This window comes from Hippocampus guttulatus, chromosome 19 (assembly GCF_054856545.1).
Source record: "Hippocampus guttulatus isolate MCC_2025c chromosome 19, RoL_Hgut_1.0, whole genome shotgun sequence".
NCBI classification, from domain to species: Eukaryota; Metazoa; Chordata; class Actinopteri; order Syngnathiformes; family Syngnathidae; genus Hippocampus; species Hippocampus guttulatus.
This window is the reverse complement of record NC_141279.1, coordinates 5563635-5584311: the sequence shown is the minus strand read 5'-3', so window position 1 is coordinate 5584311 and position 20677 is coordinate 5563635. Positions and strand designations below refer to the sequence as shown.

Below are 20677 nucleotides of genomic sequence, written 5' to 3'. Positions count from 1 at the left end.
GCAGTTTGGCGTTCGCAAAGTCATCGATTCCAAAATTGCCTTTTATATACACACTGGTAGTGATTGACATAAGAGCATTTCACACTTATTTGTATTTGTTGCCCTCATCACAAAAACTGTGTGTCATAAAGATATAAAGATGGAGGACGGAACAGCACGTTCTGGTGTTTTGCACTCAAAACCCAAGGCAAAGTGTCTGCGGCCATTGGCCCAAGTCCCGGCCTATCTTGAAATTCCCATCTTTCAAGCCATGAACCCATCCAGCGTTTTTGTCAAATCATTTCCAGTGTGGCACATTCATGCTTTTTAGAAGTTCCCACTGGAGTCGTGACAGTGATGGAAGTTAATGATCTAATCACGGAATAATGGAGGCTTGCATGAGGGAAAACAAACACAGCAGGGAGATCCAAGCTAGGGAAAAAAATTGGAGACCCCCCCCCCCCCCCCCCTGATTTGCGGAAGGAGATTAGAAACTACCACAATTGAGGATTGTGCCGGCATTGTTGTTTCACGAACTGATTGTCCATTGGTATGAATATGAATGGAAATGGTTGATTGGTCATATGCACCCTGAGATTGCCTGGCAAAAATTCCACTCAGTCATGTGCAGAAAAACAGCTGAATTTAATGCATCATCATTTTCAGTAAGGAAAACAGTAATGAGCGCCATTGTTGTCTGAAAATACTGAAAACAAGACAGTGTAGTCATGCACTTATTACTGGCAGATACATGCGAAAAAAAACCCCTCCCCAAAATGTATTAAAATTTACTCGTTCAGCAAATGGAATCAGCGGTTACATTAGCATTTCATAGTGTTTACTATACATATCACAAACTGTACACAAACGTTTATGTATTAGATACACTGTACTGCATGATTGCCGTTTCCTGTAATGTTTCCAGAAATGAACAGGAGAGGGCAGCAACACACAAGATTTCCTTCGTAACCGGACTGAAAAAAAGTAAACTCCTCTCTGGTTACTTTCTTTCCAGTAATTTAAAAAAAATCACTCATTATTTACAACATATAAACATTGCTAATTCTCATGCATCTTGAACATACTCTGACGGCTAAATAGGATATTTTAAAGTGATATAATACACTTTTTTTTGGAAGGATTAGTGAGTTCACTTGAAATGATATCATTGGCTTGCAATGGTATGCACTTATTTCAGTCTTAGACGTCACACTTTTCCCAAAGATGTCCAGGGCTCACTAAAAAGAGTCATTTAAGGTTGCTGGGAAAAAGAGATTGTAGCTAAAAAATAAAATCAAATCAAGGAAAAGCCTGAGTTTCTTTTCAACCAGTGCCAATGAAGTCCTGACTACATATGACCACTGCCTGCACTTCTCAGCACCTCTCGGGAGGGCTCCATCGGCTCCTACCGGCAGGCGCAGGTATCCACGGACATTCCTGGATAAACCTTGAGCACCATATTCCTGTCCGGGTCCAGGAAAAGCACACTGAGAGGACTCATCTTTTCAGGCACGCAGCACGGTTCCGGAATACCCGGCACGATTCCCACAGCTCGGACGATGCTCTGGATAGTGGCGTGATTAGATGGGCGTACCACCTTGAGGAAGCGAGCATGAGTGTTAGTACTTGATATGAGCTAGGTAGGACAATTCTTGGGACATATGGACATTAAATATCAGATTTTTGTCGGCTTCACATTTGCACCATATTGTATTAAAACTAACTGCAGTGAAAAATCCAAAACGATCATAACCCTGGTCCCGAACGCGGCCCCTGCAAAACCTCACTCACCTTGGGAAATCCACAAGAACCAGCACAGTAATAGGCGTCGAATGACTTTGGCGCTAAAACCCATTCACTCCATCCTATGTCGGCAAAGTCCACCCTGAGGTAGCGCCTTGCGCAAACCCTGGGCTCGCTCCATTGCCTCCTGCGGGCCTTCTTCATCGTCCTCTCGTCAAAGTTCAGCACCTCCCTGCCCTCCTGGTTCTGCTTCCTTCCTGCTTTGCTTTTGGATTTGGCAGGAAAATAGGTGCTCTGCCACAGTTCGTGGTTCTTCAGCGTGTTGAACTTGACCTCTGGAATGTCGTTGGTTTGGATCTGCAGCTGGAGCTCTCTCCGGATCCTTGAGGATGAGGTGGTCGCATCCTCCCCAATGGGGTAGGGTCCGTATCTCTGCAGGGTTGTGGCCACGCTGTTGGGCTCGCCAATGGCTTGATCATCAGCGTAGAGAATTATAAACGGCATGTTGTCGTCAAAGAAACGCTCCTGGTTGTTAAGACTTCGATGCTGCTGATTAGCCCTTGTCACCAAATCGGTCTCCACCATGATGATCAGGTCTTCTCTCGCTTGCTTGGTCACAGTGGTAACATCCCTTGATTGCCACGCCCCTTTCTTAAAGGCGCTGAATGTGAAGTTTCCCAGTAGCGTTGTGGAGGCCGAGTTTGCCGACACGCCGTGGAAGAGAATCTGCAGGGCAGGCGGATGGAAACGAGCTCTCTGGAAACGCCACGGCCGCTGGTGTCGGCGCTTGTAGAAGAAGTGAAAGGAGGCCGAGAGGATGACCTCCGAGTCTTGGATGGAGGAGAGGTTGAACTGGAACATTTCTTTTCCACGCAACACTCCTAGGGAGTGTGGAACACAAGAAGAATGAACAACATGGACATGGACGATACATGCAAATGTTTCCTGCCATTGTGTACCGCTGTCTCCATGACTCATCATCCCCTGACCTCAACCCTATTGAGAAACCGTCACACATCCTTAATAGGAAGGAACTCTTCTTGGATGTGCAAGTGTCACCATTGCATGTTTTCTGCCTCTTTACTGCACAGCCTCAGACTGGAATGTTTGATTGACAATCATGATATCATCCACCACTACTGCCATACACATTTGAGGGATATAAGATAAATCACGGAAAATATGAAGCACAGTAAAGTGGCTGTGTCCCTCATGACACAAACCTCTTCTCAGATCACCGCTCACTTTACTTTTCAAGTGAGTACTTCCACCACAGTCCAAAACCCAAACATTGGATCCGTGTGATAGCATATGGAAATGCTTATGGGCTTTGTCTGGGTGTGATAATAGCCTCTTGTGTAACACCTTGGACTTTTACAGCTACTGGAAAAGTCAATAGCTAAAAAAAGACCCCAATTTACTAACTTGTCACAACGCTGACAGGCCATAGAGATGTGTATATATATATAGATTTTTAAATGGTTTAATCCATTGCATTACGACATCCTCTATACCTGGACCTCATTTGGTTGCAGATGTATCTAATAAAGTATCCAAAAATCCATCCAGTCAATTTTCTGTAGCGCTTGTTATCATGAGGGTCATGGGTGAGCTGGATCTTACCACCTTTGGGTGAGAGGCTACCAGGGTACACACCAAGGGGCAATTTAGTCTTCATTCAACATGCATATTTGATCTCTCCGTCTATCTATCTGTTTACTGTCACTCAAAATGTGTCTAAAGTGATTCTGTGGATATATTTAAAGCTGAAATTCTGATCCACATCAAAATTGCGGAATAATTAACTCACAATAGCAATATTTTGTGTCCAAATATGTGCGGACAATACAGAGAGTGAAAGGTACCGTGAATTAGTGTCATCTCCTTGTAAATTTAACGTTCGTTTCAGTGATTGAAACCGCGTGCGCTCGCGTGTGTGTGTGAGCGCGCGCGTGTGGGACTCACTCGGGACAGCCGTGAAGCTCCTCACGGTGTTTCCCAGTTTGTGGCTGCGCGGATCTTTGCTGTAGCTCTCGTAGACTTGAAACATGCTGCTGGTCACCGCATCCCGGCCGGATCTCGGATGCGCAAAGACGCGCCGCTCCGACGCGATTTGACGCACATCCTCGGGCACCGTTTTAGTCCAAGCCAGCTCCAGAATCACCAATAGACGTAACGCGTAGACGAACCACTTTGCCATCATTGAATTTGTTCTCCAATATTCCATCGAAATTGAAGATTAGCTAATTGAGCGTTTTCCAGGTATTCCACATCGGACCGTCCACGGCGTGCAGCTGTTCTCGCGGTGGGAGGAGAGTGGGATGCATGCAGTTTTGCTGTGGGATGACAGAAGGTGACAGCCCAACTAGTTTACCCCTTCTCACGGTGTGCAAAGTAGTGATGTGGGCTTGAAGGGGTGCCCACGCATAAATAGAACATCACGCCCACGCCCATGTACGCAGCTGGCCTTTCCACCAGGGTGGGTCGTTATTTCGTGATGGTTTGTGGTCATTGGGCATTGAAAAAAAAGGCTGATTAAGTAGGAAATTACAAGGCACCAAAATTAGAATTTGTGATTCCCTCAGAAATGGAGTATAAAGTAAATCGACTCAGGACTACACTATGTGTGTACTATTCTTCATTTTGTGGGTAAAAAAAAAATCTGGTTATAATGACATTTACGTTATAAAGCTGTTCATTGTAAGCCAAATTGGCAAATGGAAAATGAATGACGTGAAATCGGGTGAAAATGTTAAAACAAGGTTCGATTGTTTTCTGTTGAACCAGCAAAATTTGTTCAGAAAAGCATGACATGATTTTTTTTCCTAACTATTACGGTACTCAGAAACAGACATTGGACACATAGTGTAGTTCAAGAGCTAATAAATGACCGATGTTTCATATTTTCTCCCACTAAATAGTGTATTGTAACATTTCCTTCGGAACGACATCAGCTCCACATGGACTCTCCGTAAAGCCGACAAATTGAAGGGGGAAAAAAAGGTTTTACAACACTGATTAGCTGCCACATAGGAGCGAATTGAAACCACTGTGAGTACATGTCACGGCCACATTCGTCTTCATGGAGTCTTTCACTTTATGGTTGGCCGGCTCCACTTATATGGGAAGTAAAGAATATGTCAAAGCGGAGTTTTCTGGCCGTCGCGTAATTTGTGGGATTGAAAATTCAACCCAATGAGCACAAATTCTCAATGATCATAAAAGGCACCTCATTATAGCGGCCTCACCGCCAGACTTGCGCTCACGTCAGCCTGGCTCCCAATATAGCTGCAAAACTAAGTGGAGGGTGTCGAAAGAGTGGAAATCAAGCAAAAATTGCCGTTCTAAGGTGCTTTGAAACATACATTCCACTAGACTGCAGTCTCCATATGGATAAAGGCCTTTTCTTCTGTGCTTTTAGCGAAACAGCTGGCCATTGGAAAACTCATCAAACAAATGACTGATCTTATCTTGGAGTTATCCTGATGGGAAAGAGGCTTTATTTCCTTCACACGAGTATGGCTTCATCAAAAGCATGGGTGAGCTGAACTTTTTTCTTATCAGGGGCCTTTCTCAAACATATGTGCATTTGTAGGCTTTTAAAATGCTAATTCTTCTAAGGTGTTATTTGTTTTTCACGTGCAGTTAAATTTTTTTGTTTTAATTTTTGCACTTTTTTTTTTTGCTTTGCTAACATGTAATTATTACCATGCATCATACATTTGCTTAACAAGTACGTCAAGTTGAAGTTGACTGGTCTATAAAATGTTTATTTCAATACAGTGCCACAGTCCCTAACTTTTTGGGCCATGGACAGAAGGTCCTCGTGAAAATTTTAGTTTCCCACGGCGCCCCTGATGATCTTTCACGGCACAGAAATTTGCCGCGGCCAAATGGTTGAGTGTCACTAGCCTATGTGGTCCATGGGCTGCAGGTTACCCACCCCTCAATAAAACGCATCACAGAAGTGAATTTGGCATCTCCACAATTGGTAACGCGAGTCAGTCAGAAAGGTCATAAATTCAAAATGCATTACGTCATTATTTGCACATTAAGAATCATTGACACATTTTTTTTTAGCTTGAATGACATCACGGATGAGTCACCTCTCCACTTTCTGCTGGTGAGATAGACGATGAGCCAACCCCTCAGTAAAGACAAAAATGCCCTCATTCACTGAATATTTGCGCGGGGTTCTCATCCGACCCACAACCGTGAAGAGGACAGGCAAGCCCACCATGTTACTTTTGGCACAGGACCCGATCCTTCATCGCCTCCACCCCCCTCCTTTTTTCTCTCCCCTTTGATTTGTTTTCATACTGTTGGCTGGGGCTGAATGAGCAGTCATGCTGTTCTGTTGGATATGGAAAGGGCCATGACATCCTTTCAAATGATGGATGCCAAGCTCGCACACAGACACAGTGAAATAAGTCTTGCTGATATATGCTCATACTCAAACGCACGAGTCACCGACGGGGTAGTGGTTCACTTGGTTAATGTCAGCGTGGGTTCAGTACGCACTCAGTGATGGGCATTGACTACTGGGGACCGGGGTTAGTATCGTGTGGGATTATTTTTTATTGAATTGAGTTTTAATTTTATTTTGACTTTTGTGTTTTGAAATGATCAGAATAATACTGCCTGAAGGAGTTGTGCCAGAGCATGGATGTCGCTTAACAGCGTCCCAACTGGTCACAGACAAGTACTGCAGTAAAATGAGTACTGCATTTCCACTCCAGTCCTGCAGGGTGCAGTACCACCAGTTTTGGCTAACTGACAAATAAAATTAACACTCTTATTTGTGCAACACGTACACACGAAAAAAATAGAGACATAATAGGGGGCATTGTTGGAAAAAAAATGACTGCTGTTTTATCCGACAACAGGTTTAGTGTGACAGACTCTCAAAAGTCAAATCACCTTTTCTTTGTTTTTTTTCAAGGGACCACACACCACACACGCACCCGCGCGTACACTCACTCCTTACCGACAGTCAATCGCATGAGTCTGAGTGCCTCCCATGTGAGCAGCTTTCATCGGTTAATGGTCATCACTCCCCTCACTGTTTTGGAGATGGCAATTTTACCCCAAAGCTGCCCCCCCCCCCCACCCCCCAACCATTTATCCTCGGAGGGCCCCTGTCTGAGAACAATCATCCACTATACGTATTTGTCAGCTATTTGAAAAATTGACAACAATCTCAAATTGCACTTATTAGTCACATCGCAAGCTGCTGGAAAAGATTTGAAAAACCAGCGAGGAGGTGTGCACGTGTTGCGGGTCCAACGGGAATGTTTTGCAGCGCCAGATGCTCTTGTTGTGATTTCACACACTCTTGCCCTTCACCCCTGCCATTGCATCAAAAATTGAATGCTTTCTACCTTGAATCCCGTGCACCAAGTTGGGAGAAAGCCTTTCAACTTCTTTTATTAACGTCCTTTGCCTTTGTATGCCTTCTTTCTCCCTTTCTGCTCCATCACTTGTCATCTCACCTTGTCGATTTGGTTTTCGTGCAGGCGGATACTTTGTCTGTCAGTGCCCCCGTCGCCCGCCCACAATTTTGCACGCCGCAAGTTAGTCTTTCCTCACGCAAAAGAAAGGAATTAGAGTTGCATTTCAGCCCCCCTGTTCTTCTGGCCAGGGTCATTGTTTTCATTGGCTACCTCCCTTTAGGTTGATTGAAACAGGCCCTTTTTTTATTTTTTCATGTCTATAAGTTGACTCTTTTCATGACTTTTTGACTGAACGCTCGCACTAGGTGGAGATTTAGGAGGATAGATACTACACCACACTCAGACAGGGGATATGAGATTGATGCCACACAATGAAAAACACCGCACATTCCGTCTGATAGGAAACAGCAGGCGAAACCTAAACGAGCCATTGTGGTAGTTGTTGATATTCTTACCGGTGTGCCGAAGACAACTGCAGAGGTGGTGACAGTTGTTAGTGAATTACTTCCCGTCTCTGAGCTGAAGAGCGAATAAAATGAAGGCGGCAGCAGGCAGTCCGAGTCATTCAGCCGTTTGACTTTTTTTGCTTGGTAGGTTACAAAAGTTGTGCCTTCATGACATTTGGGGAATTTGGGAGTATTTTGCATTCAACTTTTTTCACCATTCACACCTATAAATAATTTTGAAAAATAATCTCACTGCAGGCTAAATTAGCCTGTTCCTAACAAGGGCGATCAAGCCTGACGTTTTCTCATGAACACTCCGATACTCTTCAGGGTGAAGCACACATCCAAATAATGTCAAAACAAACTAATATAAAGTCCTCACTTAAATTGTTCCAGTGCCTGAAGGTGTTCATGGACCAGGTCCATGTGGACTAATGGCAGACAAAATGAGGCCTCGGGAATGTTTGCTCTTTCGATTGCTTCCTTCTACTATTATTGTGTCATATATTCCCCATTTATTGTTTTTTTTTTTTTTTAACCTACAGTTATTGTACATTGACTTGAACTGCACACGCACACAGACACACTGTCTTGCAGCGCAAGCTCATTTAAAGTTCCGACTCAATTATTTCTGTCAAAATAGTGCCCCCGCCGCACACAATGCGGCTTGTCTCAGGTTGCTGGAAACGATCACATGACCCTCTGCTGAACCCCCGGCATCAAATGCTCCAGATGTAGCGCGACGTGATTGTAAAACGTCAAGTCGAACCGCAGTGAACCCAGAGGGCCCGTCGCCGCACTTTGCCCTTCATAAAGTGTCACCGAGCAACTCCCAGAGCTCAACCCCACTCTTTCCCTTCACACTTGCCGTCATTCTCCGTTTTCCGTGCGTCAGGCCTTCATTTAGCCGCCGAAGTCAGCCTGCTGCGTTCTTTTGCCAAGACCCTCGCGGCGAGTAATTCCATACATTATAATTTGAGATGGAGTTAGCCGAATTTGTCGCTTCACAATTAACTTTATGACGCAAGATAACATTTTGGCAGAAACATTAAAATGAAAGCAATGTTGCCCGGGTGGCATGAATAAATAACGACCTTCCAAAACGCGATGCTAAATGAGAACCCCTTTGTTCTGAATTGGTTACGGTGCTGAGAGTTTTGAGTTAAAACTTTCAATCTGTTGCGTGTGATCAGATTTTCGCAATATCCCCATAACATTGAGTTTTAAACAAATATCATTTCCCAATCGAATGTGACGCCAAACGAAACCATATGAGTCGATAAAAGCCGGAAACTTTCTTCATCAAATACCACTAAAGTCTTAAACTGAAACCACTTCAATGGTTTAGAAATGTTGCCTTTTTTGAAGAAATAAAAAAAACAGTTCTTTGTGTTTATTGACCGGCTCGTGGCTTGTAATACATTACAGAGAAAAGAGGCACTGTTGTTGCCTTGGCGACTGAACACTTATTTTACTTGGATTTGATCATGCCGGACCAACCGGACACTTTATATTATGTTAGCTTTAGCATCTGTGCTAATGTTAAAATCAGGCAACGCTTCTTTCAAGACATGTTTTTGTAACACGTTTTGACAATTAAGGGAAACCTTGAGTAAAAATAAGTATTGTTTTGAAATGTCGCGTTAAAAAATAAGAAAAATCTCTTATTTACGAGGCCCCTGCGTTGACAAGCACCATAGAAACGGGATGGATATTTCAACCTCTTTTCAACCACTTAGAAAGTGTCACATTTGTTTCTCATATGACTGTAATTTCCTCAAATGTGTTTCTCATTTGTTTTTGTTTTTTTTGAGCTCTCAATTACTGTCCCATTCACATCACAGGAGTTGTAACAATAAATGCTATCGCATCGTTTGGGTTCCTCCACCTCTCCGAAGTGAGAAACGCGCAACTGGGGGACTGCCACTCAAGCAACCGCGTCTTGCGATCAGTTTATTGTTTAGCTTTCGTGGCCCCGTCAATGTAGCGCTTGGCTGGCTTTCACAGATCTTATCCGCCCCGCGCCCAGATGGAGCCGGCGACTTGGCCAGGAAGCGTCAGATAAAGTATACGCCGCATCAAATGGAACCAAAGAGGAAAGTGAGCCACATGCGCAACATCGTGTAAGGTGAAGAGTTAAAGAACCCCCTCAGGACAACTGGGGCCTAATGGGACGTGGATAATGGGCAGTTTTCAAACAAGTGCGCTAACCTTATCAAGATCTCTCCACCGCAATCTCATTAAAAAAAAAAAAAAAAAAAAAGCCCTTTTTGATGTCCTGCACTACGAGAGTTCATAAAATATAGTGACACGAGGCGTGAGATGTGACCAGCAGAACTCGATCTGGAGGAAAAATAACATCCGCGTGGAAATGTCCCAGACACGCTCCTTCACCAGACATCCACGATGAACCCCCGAAAACCCCTTTTGGGGACCGCCATTCATTTTTTGATTCTTCCATATGCCTTGTTGACCTTTTTTGTTTTATCTTTGGAAAACAAATACCTATTGTTTTGAGTTGATCCTGCCTTGCCTCCCTGCATCGGGGTCCCCCACCCCCAAGTTGTGACGGCCAATGTGTGAATAGGAGCAAAAACATGGCATGGGAACACGGTATTAAAGAAATGACAAAAAACGCCGTGGACTCAAGTTGTGGCTGACTGCAGACGGCAGACAAGAGTTATTTTGAGTGCCTTTGTATTTCAGGCACGCTGTTTCACATCTGTAAGCGTGTTCAAAAGAAGACTCCCGACAGGACTGCGGGGACATTCATCAGTCCTATTCTAGTTGGACTGCTTAGTGACCGACAGCAGCCAAAGACTCAGCAAGCGGCCTGCTTTATTTCATCATGAAACTTTTACACACGGAAAAATAACGAGACATGGAGCCGAGTGGCCTGAGAAAAAGAAAAAAAAACAACCCCCTGAGACAAAAGACGTCTGTTGAAAAAAACAAAACAAAAAAAAAATGTCAATTAGCAACTTGCCATAGTCTCCACTGAAAGAGTGTTTCTGGTCAGGAAAAGAATGAGTCAGGGTTCCATTGTTCACATTTTTTATGTTTGGCTTTAACACCCGCGAGCTCCCCTACGGTGCATCTAACGACTTTGCGACCAAGCGCAAAGAATAATGGAGCAACCGCCATTTACTCTTCCAGTCGCTCTCCCTTGACTGATGCCGCAAAACTAGAAGGGAGTCATTTTTCAAAGAGAGCGTACAAGTATCGAAAGGTGACACACATTCCGCCGTTCACCTGAGTGCCATCCGTCTCCATTTACAGGAAATGTGCGCTCACAAAAAAGGGACTACGCCGGTCTGGACTTGATTCGGAGGCGAGCGGCGAGCCGGCCAATTTGTCATCATTTGGGTGACAAGTGGTCTGAGTGACGCACTCCCTCTCTGACCTCGCCGTGTGCTTTGAACTGACAACGCATGTCACGGGGTGTTTGCGGGTGAAAAAGCAGAGGAATGACAGGAGGCAAACTGAGGACGTTTAGAGGGAGAAGAAAAACAAAACAGCGGGTCTGGCTTAAATGGGAAAACTCTTGCGCCTATCCTAGCTCAGCTGACAGTAGACAAGAGGATTTGGGATACACCCTGGACTGGTCGCGAGCCCATTATGTTTAGTAATCATGGCTACTGGTTCTAGGTAGAAATGCCCCAATTTTCAGGATCAGCAAAGATGCCGAGCTAACCGCTCAGCTGGCCCGAGCTTCCAAAACCTTGAAAAGGGCATGAGGAAATGCGCATGTCAAGACATGGCGACCGCTCCTTTACCACCCAGTTTGGCTACTGTAACAAGCCTTGCTTCGTTAGCGGGCAGAAACGTCTCTCCCTGTGCGATCGCGGCAGGGCGCAGGCCTTGGAGCAAACTTGCGCTCACTTTGCACCGCAACCAAGGGGAGTCTCCATCTTATGAATGTTTAATGAGCGAGGAGCAGGGGCCTGTCATTTTCCCACGCATGCACAAACTTAATGAGGGCCGTCTCACACGTAGACTGAAGCCAGGAATGGGAGGAATGAGTCGAAGAGGTGTCGGAATGCTTTACGAAGGCCTGTCATGTATCTGCATGTATAAATATACAGGTGTCTGCATAAGAAATCTGTGGATGCCTTTAATTTTCGATTTTTAATTTGCCTTGTGGCTAACAAACCATTTTATATAATAAGCTACCTCACGGGAACAGGACTCTTGTCTTCTGTTTTTGAAAACATTGTTGCAAGGTAGATTTGAAAGGGCCCGATAATTTGGTAGCGCGACACTTGTTATGTAACGCAGATAGCAGTTCCAGTTGTGCCCCAGCTATTCGGAGATTTTCACAAGTACGTAGACGAGTTTTTATTGGTGCTTTTATGAGATACTGTACATCCACTTACTATCTTGGACAATTTAAGCCATGAAAGGCAGCCAAACATCTGAGGTGGCATAACCGGAGGAGAGAGTGTGAATCGTGAGTGCAGAAATGAAATATGTGCGAAATATGACATGCAGGACCGGCGGTAAACCCCCGACGGTTGTAAATTGTCTGGAGGTGTCTGAGTGATAAAAGACTCGTGGAGTGAATGCGGGGGCGCCGACACAACAGCCTGTGGGCCATACTTTGTGCTTCCTATGCGTTTTGTGTTTTTTGGGGGGAACTAAAAAGAGTTTGATCAAAAACAATCCAAATTGGGTCAAAAAGGCTGACTTACTCATTTAACACCAAAACATTGGGTCAGTTGAACAACCCACCAGACAACCCAACAGATTGCCTTGTTTTGTACACCCACACTTCAAAATAAAAATCGGTGTTTTTTTTTTTGTTTTTGTTTTTTTGGTGTATCCCAGGGGTGTCCAAATCCAGACGTTGATGGCCACTATCCTGCATGTTTTAGATGTCTCCCTCCTCGCAGCAAACCAGGTTCAGGCTCGTTATCAGGCTTCTGATGAACTTGCTGATGAGTGTGTTGGAGAAAGGGAAACTCCTAACATTTTAAAATAATAAAATGTTCACTTTTTTTTACTTTTTGTGCTACGAATATTTTCATCATCCCTAATCACGGCCATTCATTGACACGGCACTGCAAATGTCCCAAGTGTGAACTCATCTCTGACTCTTGCAGGGACACCCACCACGCATGAAAAACGATGGCGGTCCCGTGCCTGATCATGTGCCGAGTCGTCTGGGAGCATGCGTGAGGAGATTCAGAGGTAATCTACGTTCTCACCTCCTAAAACAACCTTTACAGACACAAAGAGGACTGGCGGTGATGGATTGGAGTCGGAAAATCCCTTCCTTACTGATCCTTCAAAAGAGAAAAGCCTGCAAAACTCTTTAAGGCACATCCTCTCAGCACGTAGACATGAGGCGCATGATTCAGATACTTTATTAAGATCTTGAGTCACAAAGCCACTGGAAGACGTTGTGATCCACAGCCGATGGGGCGCCGTGTCCGATGGGCTGCAAGGAAAATGTTTGATGCCGAGCATACATCTGGGATACAGCTTTGGTGCAGAGTACTCTGTGCTGGAGTCCGGTCCATGTCCTGCAGACATTTCCTCAGCACTGGACTGAACAAAGATTAATATCAGGATGCACAAGAGTTTGAGTTGAGCCAAAAAAAAAAAAAAGTATTGGATGCAAAAAAGTAGCCATGAGTCTCTAAAAAGTCATAAATCTTCAAGTGGATCGCATTACAGGTGCAAAGAGGAGAGTGCGGTCAGTCTGAGCAGACCAAAGCAGAAGTGGAGAAGAATCCATGTGTTTTTTACCCTGCTTAAGACCGTCTTTGGCAATGTCAAAACCCCCCATCCATTCACATATATTTTTTTTTGTACCGCGTATCCCGTTCAGGGTCATGGATGAGCTAGGTCGTATACGGACCTAAAGGCAATTTAGAGTCTTCAATGGATATAGTGTGTGTGTTTTTAGAACATGAAAGGAAAACGGACTATCTGGGGGAAAAAAAACCATGACCAAAATAGAGAGAACTATCAAAGCCCACACAAAATTTAACCAGCGCTGTACGCAACAAAATTAGCCTAACTCTGGACATGATACAATACAATACAATACCATACATGCTGATTTATATAGCGCTTTCACAACGGTTTGAACGCGCATAGCAGCTCGCTGATGAGATCGATCGCCTGTTCATTCGCAATTGTACAAGTTGCGTTTAGTTTGGTGAGTCGAGTGATGCGCGACGGTCTTAAAAGTACTTTAATGTCAAGTAATGTAACACAACCTCATGTAAGGTCAAAGCAAACTAACAAAACACGGCGCAACGTAATGTCGAAAAATTGGGTGCCATGCCCTTGAGTTGGCAAATTTTGCCCGTTAGTCCATTTCGGTGAGTGTTGGTAGTACAGTACTCTCTGACATTCTCCCTTGTAGTTTCCTGGGTTACGCAGCTGTCCTATAAAGCTGCTTTCTTTGTGTAATGTGTGTGTGTGCGTGTGCGTGTATGTGCATTGAGCTTGTTACTTTTATGACATGCTCTCTGCTTTTTTAACCGCTGGCCGTTTTTTGACCATTGTAGTCCGTGCTCCTTCAATAAGACTTGCATGGCTGAACACAAAGTCAACAATTGGAGAAAGATCGCCACAGTGTGTGGGATTGTTTCACTTCACTGGGCACCAACACGCACCACCGCTCCCAATGGTCCCGAGTATTTTATTTCAAGCGTTGCTCGTATATGCCGCTTTTATCAATAAGTCACCCGGAAATTCAGCCTCAGGATGAAAGCATGAAAGGAAACAGTGCGCCGTTTGTAATTTCAGTTTTGACTGCAGCCTTGAATGACTCAAAATGTGTATTCAAAATGCACAGAAATCGTTTTCGGTCTATGGATGCCATTCGCCGTTTCAGTATTTCGAAGAACACTGACCCCCCCCCATGTTGCAGTTCATCTTTAGCGCAGCTGCTACATTGAAACTAAACATTATTAATGAAACTGAGAACAGCAATGTTGTGTATGGATATCCTCAATAAGTAGGAGCAACCTCTCACTGACCTCTGTGACTCTTGTTTTTGTCTTTCCTGATGCCAAGGGGGCGTGGCCGGCAGGTTAGGAAGTCGAGTCAGTGCCGCCGTACTCATTAGCAACGGGGTCCATTTAAAGCCGGTTCTACGGAGTTGGCTGTGTCATAAAGCATCCCTTCATGGGCGTACAAACCCCACGTCCGACTGTCACTATGATGCCTGTTGCCCGGCTTGGCCAAACACAGTCTGCAGGAATGCGAGTGTTTAATCAGAGGACAAATGCCATGTTTTGAGCAGTTTGTTTTTACGCCCCAGCGGGAGTATGTGATTGCAGTTCTGTGTGCGCGCTGGTGTCCAGATGAATTTGTGCAGAAGGCACATGTGTTTACTTTATGGATGTGTGCATTAATGCTCGTGGACAGGCCAGTCAATACGAGAGTGCACGTTTTCTCAGAATGCATGTGCCAACCTGCCGTGTGTATACCGCCGACTGATAATTTGTATACACCTCGCTCTTTTTGAGTTTGCGCTGCATTTGTGTATGTTGGGCTGTTGGCCCAAAGTGGCCACCCATGGTGCTTTTCGGGCCTCTGAGTAACACAGCTTGAATCAACAGCAACACAAAACGCATCTGAACCCTGCTGAGTTCTTCTATGGCCATTTACAAGAGGTTCCCTCAAAATACAAACAGAGCATATATGGACCAGTCTACTCGCGCTAAAAACTATGTGGCTGGCCACCTACATGCATCCATCTATGGATTATCTCGGCTGATTATAGGTCGAAGGCGTGGTCTGGACCGTAATAGTAGTCAACCGCATTTATGTAAGTGGTTCGACACAAACCCTTTGACTAAGCACAAAAAACCTTGGAAATTTCTTAACTGCCTGTGGCGGAGTGGGGGGAGCACAGCGTAGTGAGTGTACTGGGCTGGCCTCCCAGATAAAGTCTGACTGACCTGGAGCATGTCCATGAAAGATGTTCTAGCAAAACTCCTCTTTGAGCCAGATGCAGGCCTGATCTGATTCAAGCAACACAGGCGATGTACAATAAAATTTGGTGAACTAACGTATTGTTGCGGCCCATGTCAGGAGAACTGAAAATAATCACACAAAATTGTGTTGACTCTATATTTTTGTTGGCAGCTGATGCATATTTGCTGCCGAATGAGAAAAGCGGTAGCAGGTGTTTGGACAGGATTTTGAGTTCCTGTTTATTTAATGTAATAATGATAACTTCTAATTTGGCCTGCTAGTGGCTACCTCACACCACTAACCTCTGAACCACAAAATGGGCATTTCCAGACATATGCAGTACATACAAGAAAATGTTGATGAAGAACGTTTGCCTAATCTTCTTGTTATATTGCCTGTCTACACCTGTTGCTCCACCGATTGTGTTCAAATATCTGTTGCCTAAAGGGTTGCAATGCCGTGACACCAATGCTATTCGTGCTCCTTTCTCTGCCATTTTGCATTGTATGTTAGCATTATTATATTGGATACTTTCTTTGGTTGTCACGCATCGTGTAATTCCCGTGCTTTGATGTTTAGTTTCAAAGCAAAGCAAATCAAAGCAAAAAAAAAAAAATCTGAATGCTTCGTATCAAAAAAAATTTTGGGGGAACGCCATGTCACTCGAAGCTCAAGGCAGCAAATTTCAGATCATGTTTTCCTCTTAAATTTTTTTTTCAAAGAAAAATAACTGGCGTGCAAAAAAAAAAGATTTCTGACTCAAAGATCAAGTGTCTGCCATCTTTCCTCTTTTGGACCGGGGGAAAAAAATGTCTGAGGGTCGTGATAAATGAAATGATGGCAAGGCTACAATAAGTGAAGAAACATGCAGACACACCTCTTGTGCATTTTAACAGAGCTTCTGGCGGATGCGTGGACAGGGATAAACGGTATCATATAACGTTCATCACACTCATTACGGGGAGAAGATGACACGTGCGTTGCAGTGAAATATTACGCAGGCTCAGTGAAGTGTTGCGTCTTGTCACACACACTCACACGTGTGGAGAGGATGGATTGCAGATACCGAACAGCTACAAGATATTTCTTTGTAACCCAAGTATGATGTCATCTTAATCCGAACTGTTCACTTCTGGGCCTACATCTCCTTGACTCTCCAAAGATATCCTTTTTTTTTGTAAAGATTGTAAAATTAAACTATTTAAATGCTGTAAATGTTTATAGCCATGGTCACCTTTTACAGTCCTGCGGCTGCAAGAGAAAATAAATCCCGGCCGTCTTTACAGCCTATCCAACCATATGATCTTGAAATCAAAATTCTATGTGTGCCACAGTGGATTTACTTTGCCATGTGGGATTTAAAAAACAATTGGAGGTATAGGAGAAATGTTTATTGGGATGAGACCGTGAAGCTGGAAGCGCAGAGATTTTTCATGGGACGGTTTTAAAACAATGGCTCAATTGTGCATTCAGGAGAGAAAGCTCAGTGGGATACCTGCACTGTACTTTAAATCATGAACATACAATTGATGTTCAACTTAAACTAATCAAGTAAGCAATTGACTGGTCTATTTTCCCCAAAAGCACAACTAATGAATACATATATTTTTGCCTTGAACCACTTCAATTCCAAAGTCCCCGTACATACCCACCTGCTTATTTCAAGTAAGAGATCAAACTTGACGGGACATACATTGCAGTATTGACACCGCCAGCTCTGCACTGCCATCTTCTGTTCATCCAAAAGTCTTGATTGAAATACACGCAGGCGACGGAGGGTGTGTGCACCGTACTTTCCAAAAATCTAAATCACGATTCACCGACATTATTTTGTGACTTTTTTGAAAAATTGTGTTCTGAACAATGAATGCATAGATGAGGTCTTATGATATGAAAATGTCCCAGTTTGAAAAACAAAACAAAAGAAGAAGTCATAAAAATGTATTTATTAATTTACTAATTATTATTCTCAATTTGTTTTGCATGCATTGAAGTTTTTGGTTCATGTCCATGTGTAATATTGTCCAGGACTGTATGAGAAATCACTAATAGCATCCGCTGATGAAGCCGTTAATGTTCGACGTCTTTTTTGACAGTTGGAGGCGAAGCGATCCATCCTGTGATTCCCGTTGATGACAAGCCGCCCGGCGGATTTGTGCAAAGTACCACCGACACACGCTGTCAACTTGAATGGTAGGAGGAATCCGTCATCTTTATCGTTGCCATTGTTCAACACGTTAAACAGAGTCCACCTTGAGATCTGTAGATCCGATTTCACTTTATTTGAACCCATGGACATCGTCCTCGAGAGTTTTCAAATGAAATGACTCGGGAGAATTTGGAGATTTTATGACTTGGTGCGTTCACAAAACGGAATAATACAGATACTAAATAACAAGTGGGGGACATATTCAAGCCATTGTTCAAATCAAATTGTGGACATCTTGCAGCCTTCCATGCATGCATGCATCGTTTCTTCATTTCAGTTCCAATAGACTGTGCGCGCCGTGCCTTAAATCAACCGTTTTGAGCGAGTGATTGGAACAAGATGGTCCCGGGGATGGTGATTTATAAAATAAATGACAAGGAATGATTTACGGGAATCTGTGCCACTCTTTCAAAACATTTGCCGGGCAAGGCATTCAGCATAGCAACAATGGGGCTTTTATAAGAACCGATGGAAAGATACGGCTGCGGGATTTACAGCAGTTTTTTTTTCTTTTAACCTGCTCATCCTCTGCGATTCATTAGGCCAAAGACAGAGTTTGGGAGGATAAGTTAAAGGTGAAGAGGAGGAAGGGTAAAGGGAGTGTGAAGGAAAGGAAGACAAGAACTACTTTTTTTTAAACCTCTCAGGCTCAAAATAAGTTCTTGTTACAGGTAAAGTAAAGGTACTTGGTTGTTACAAATCTGCATCACCTGCCCTGAGAGGGTTGTAAAAGCCTGCCTGGAGAAATTAGTCAGTAAATCAATGACTGATTATTTATTTATGTATTCATGTTTCTTTGATTTCCTAGCTAGCTGTTAAAGCCTCTGGAAACTGGCTCGCTCTGGTGCTAAAATTGAAGTGAGCCAAAAAAAACAACAAAATAAAACGACAAAAAAAAGCAGTCTTTTGCTTGTGAAAATTGGTGGTCTTTAGTTTTCAGCCCCTTTACCGATTTTGTCTTTTAGAGCAGCTTTACTTTCCGTGAACATTTTTTTTTTCCTATGGGTCTTCAGGGAGTGGTTTGAGTGCGGAAATGGCACCTAAGGGGCGGAAAGGCAGCGGTCTGATTGAGGGCACGTCGGCGAGGGTCGGTCTTGTAAAACTGGTCTGGACCCGATACGATCTTGCTGTTTGTTTCACGGTGGGTGATGTTAACTGCTGTAGCGAGGCGGAGGGTCCCGGGCCTGGTGTGTTTAAACTGGAGATGAAGGGGAGCTAGTTGCCAAAAGATGGGAAGGGATAAATTTTGATCGTCCATCCTCTGGGTGCAGACAGGTTGGATTTAGAAACACATGTGAGTTGTATATCGTGTATGCATTTGTTGGAGGCTCCTGACACCTAAATGACAAGACAATACTTGCCTTCAAAATTCATTTCCTATCCATAAGGAACATCCGGGAGAGATGTTTTCTTCATCTCGGCCAGTTCAGAGACCAGGGACCCTCACAGGAATATTCTCAAGTATGTCCTGCGTACTGAGTTTGTACACTGGGCCGGTTGAGTTCATAGGCGCCCCCTCCTAATGTTAAAAAAAAAAAGAAAAAAGAAACAGCTACCATCTGATTTCTTTCTTTCACATTTGTGCATGCAAACCTGGGTGGTCATCCTCCTCAAAATTCATCCTCGTAATGTTGCGATGGACTGTGTTTTAAGTATGAACACATCCGGTTCAGTCTCCCTTGCAAGATCCTTCACCTTCTGTGGATCAACTCTGATCTCGCTCTAAAAGTTGCATCAAGGGACCTCGTTGGATCTATGGCTGTGGTTTCTCTCCACAATGTCTGATTTTTGATAACCACGCATGCCTCAAAATCCGAGGCCATGATTTTTAGGAGTAAAAGTTTGATTTGAACCCTTTGATTTGGCGTCGCCGTCCTGACTTTGTTGGAGAAATTGAAGCATCACTTGTTGTTCGCAAGAAAAGGGAAGGAAAGCATGTGAGATCAGCTGCAGCATCAACAATGATGTGGACACTTTATTGGACTTTGATGCCTCCTGGTTGCCTCCCTGGTGAGGTGTTCTGGATATTTCCAACTGGGAGGAGGCCGTTGGAGGAACTATCTCACAATTGGGCCAGGGAACGCCTCAGCATCCTCTCAGGGGAACTGAGGAGGTCAGAGACAAGGAAGACCGCTAGCATCGCCAACTCCGAAATGGATAGCCGAGGGAAGATCATGGATTGGATAGACTATGACCATGTATTCTGCGCTTCAATCCCGCGCCAACTTTGTCACAAAAGAAGACAACAAGAAGTGGCGCATGACAATTGCGGCTTGGTATTTATTGGCTGCCAAAGTTCATACAGCCAGACAAAAATGGTCAAGGACAGTGTACACGGCAGCAAGTATGAAATGTCCACAGCTATTTAACTGTTTAAAAGAAATGCATGTATGCGTTTATTTATCTTCCTTTGGCTGGTTTCCATCTCTCCTTGTTGGTTCATCGTTAGTTTGCTGTCTCTGACCTTGTCGCTCTCGCTTGCCTCCATTTTGTTAAATGAGGTATCATATTCCTGTTGTCGAATGAGCAAATCTTAAAGCGCTAGCCCGGGGCGCCGCGATTATCTCACCAGGCTGTTTTGCTTTCTGAACGCAGCCGAGACGAATGACGATGGTTTCCGTTGACAGAGTTGCAGAATTCGTCCCTCGAGTCTGTCAACCGGCATCCTCTTGGGATGACCACCCCCCCCCCCCTCTCACTGAACTTTTTTGACATGCTATACTCGGAACTTTGCCGCCTAGCCAATTTGTGTGCATGCGTATGAAGCCCCTTCAACCTCTATTCATTTCATACATTGAACTTTAGACTACTTTCACTTAGCATATCCGCACGATCATTTCAGTTGTGGAAATTAGATAAACGAGAGGGTACATAGAGACAGGCAAATGGCCCCGATGCGTGCACCCGAG

At 44.1% G+C, this 20677-nt stretch overlaps 1 protein-coding gene across 1 annotated transcript; it reads right to left on the bottom strand.

Moving 5' to 3' along the window:
• Nucleotides 1-624: 624 nt before the first annotated feature.
• gdf10b (growth differentiation factor 10b) lies at nucleotides 625-4107 on the bottom strand. Its single transcript, XM_086139158.1, has 3 exons — nucleotides 3688-4107; nucleotides 1771-2603; nucleotides 625-1576 (listed from the first exon to the last, which is right to left on the bottom strand). The coding sequence occupies exons 1-3, from the start codon at nucleotides 3947-3949 to the stop codon at nucleotides 1385-1387; spliced, it is 1287 nt and encodes a 428-aa protein (XP_085995284.1). The 5' UTR covers nucleotides 3950-4107; the 3' UTR covers nucleotides 625-1384.
• Between the last annotated feature and the right edge of the window lie 16570 nt (nucleotides 4108-20677).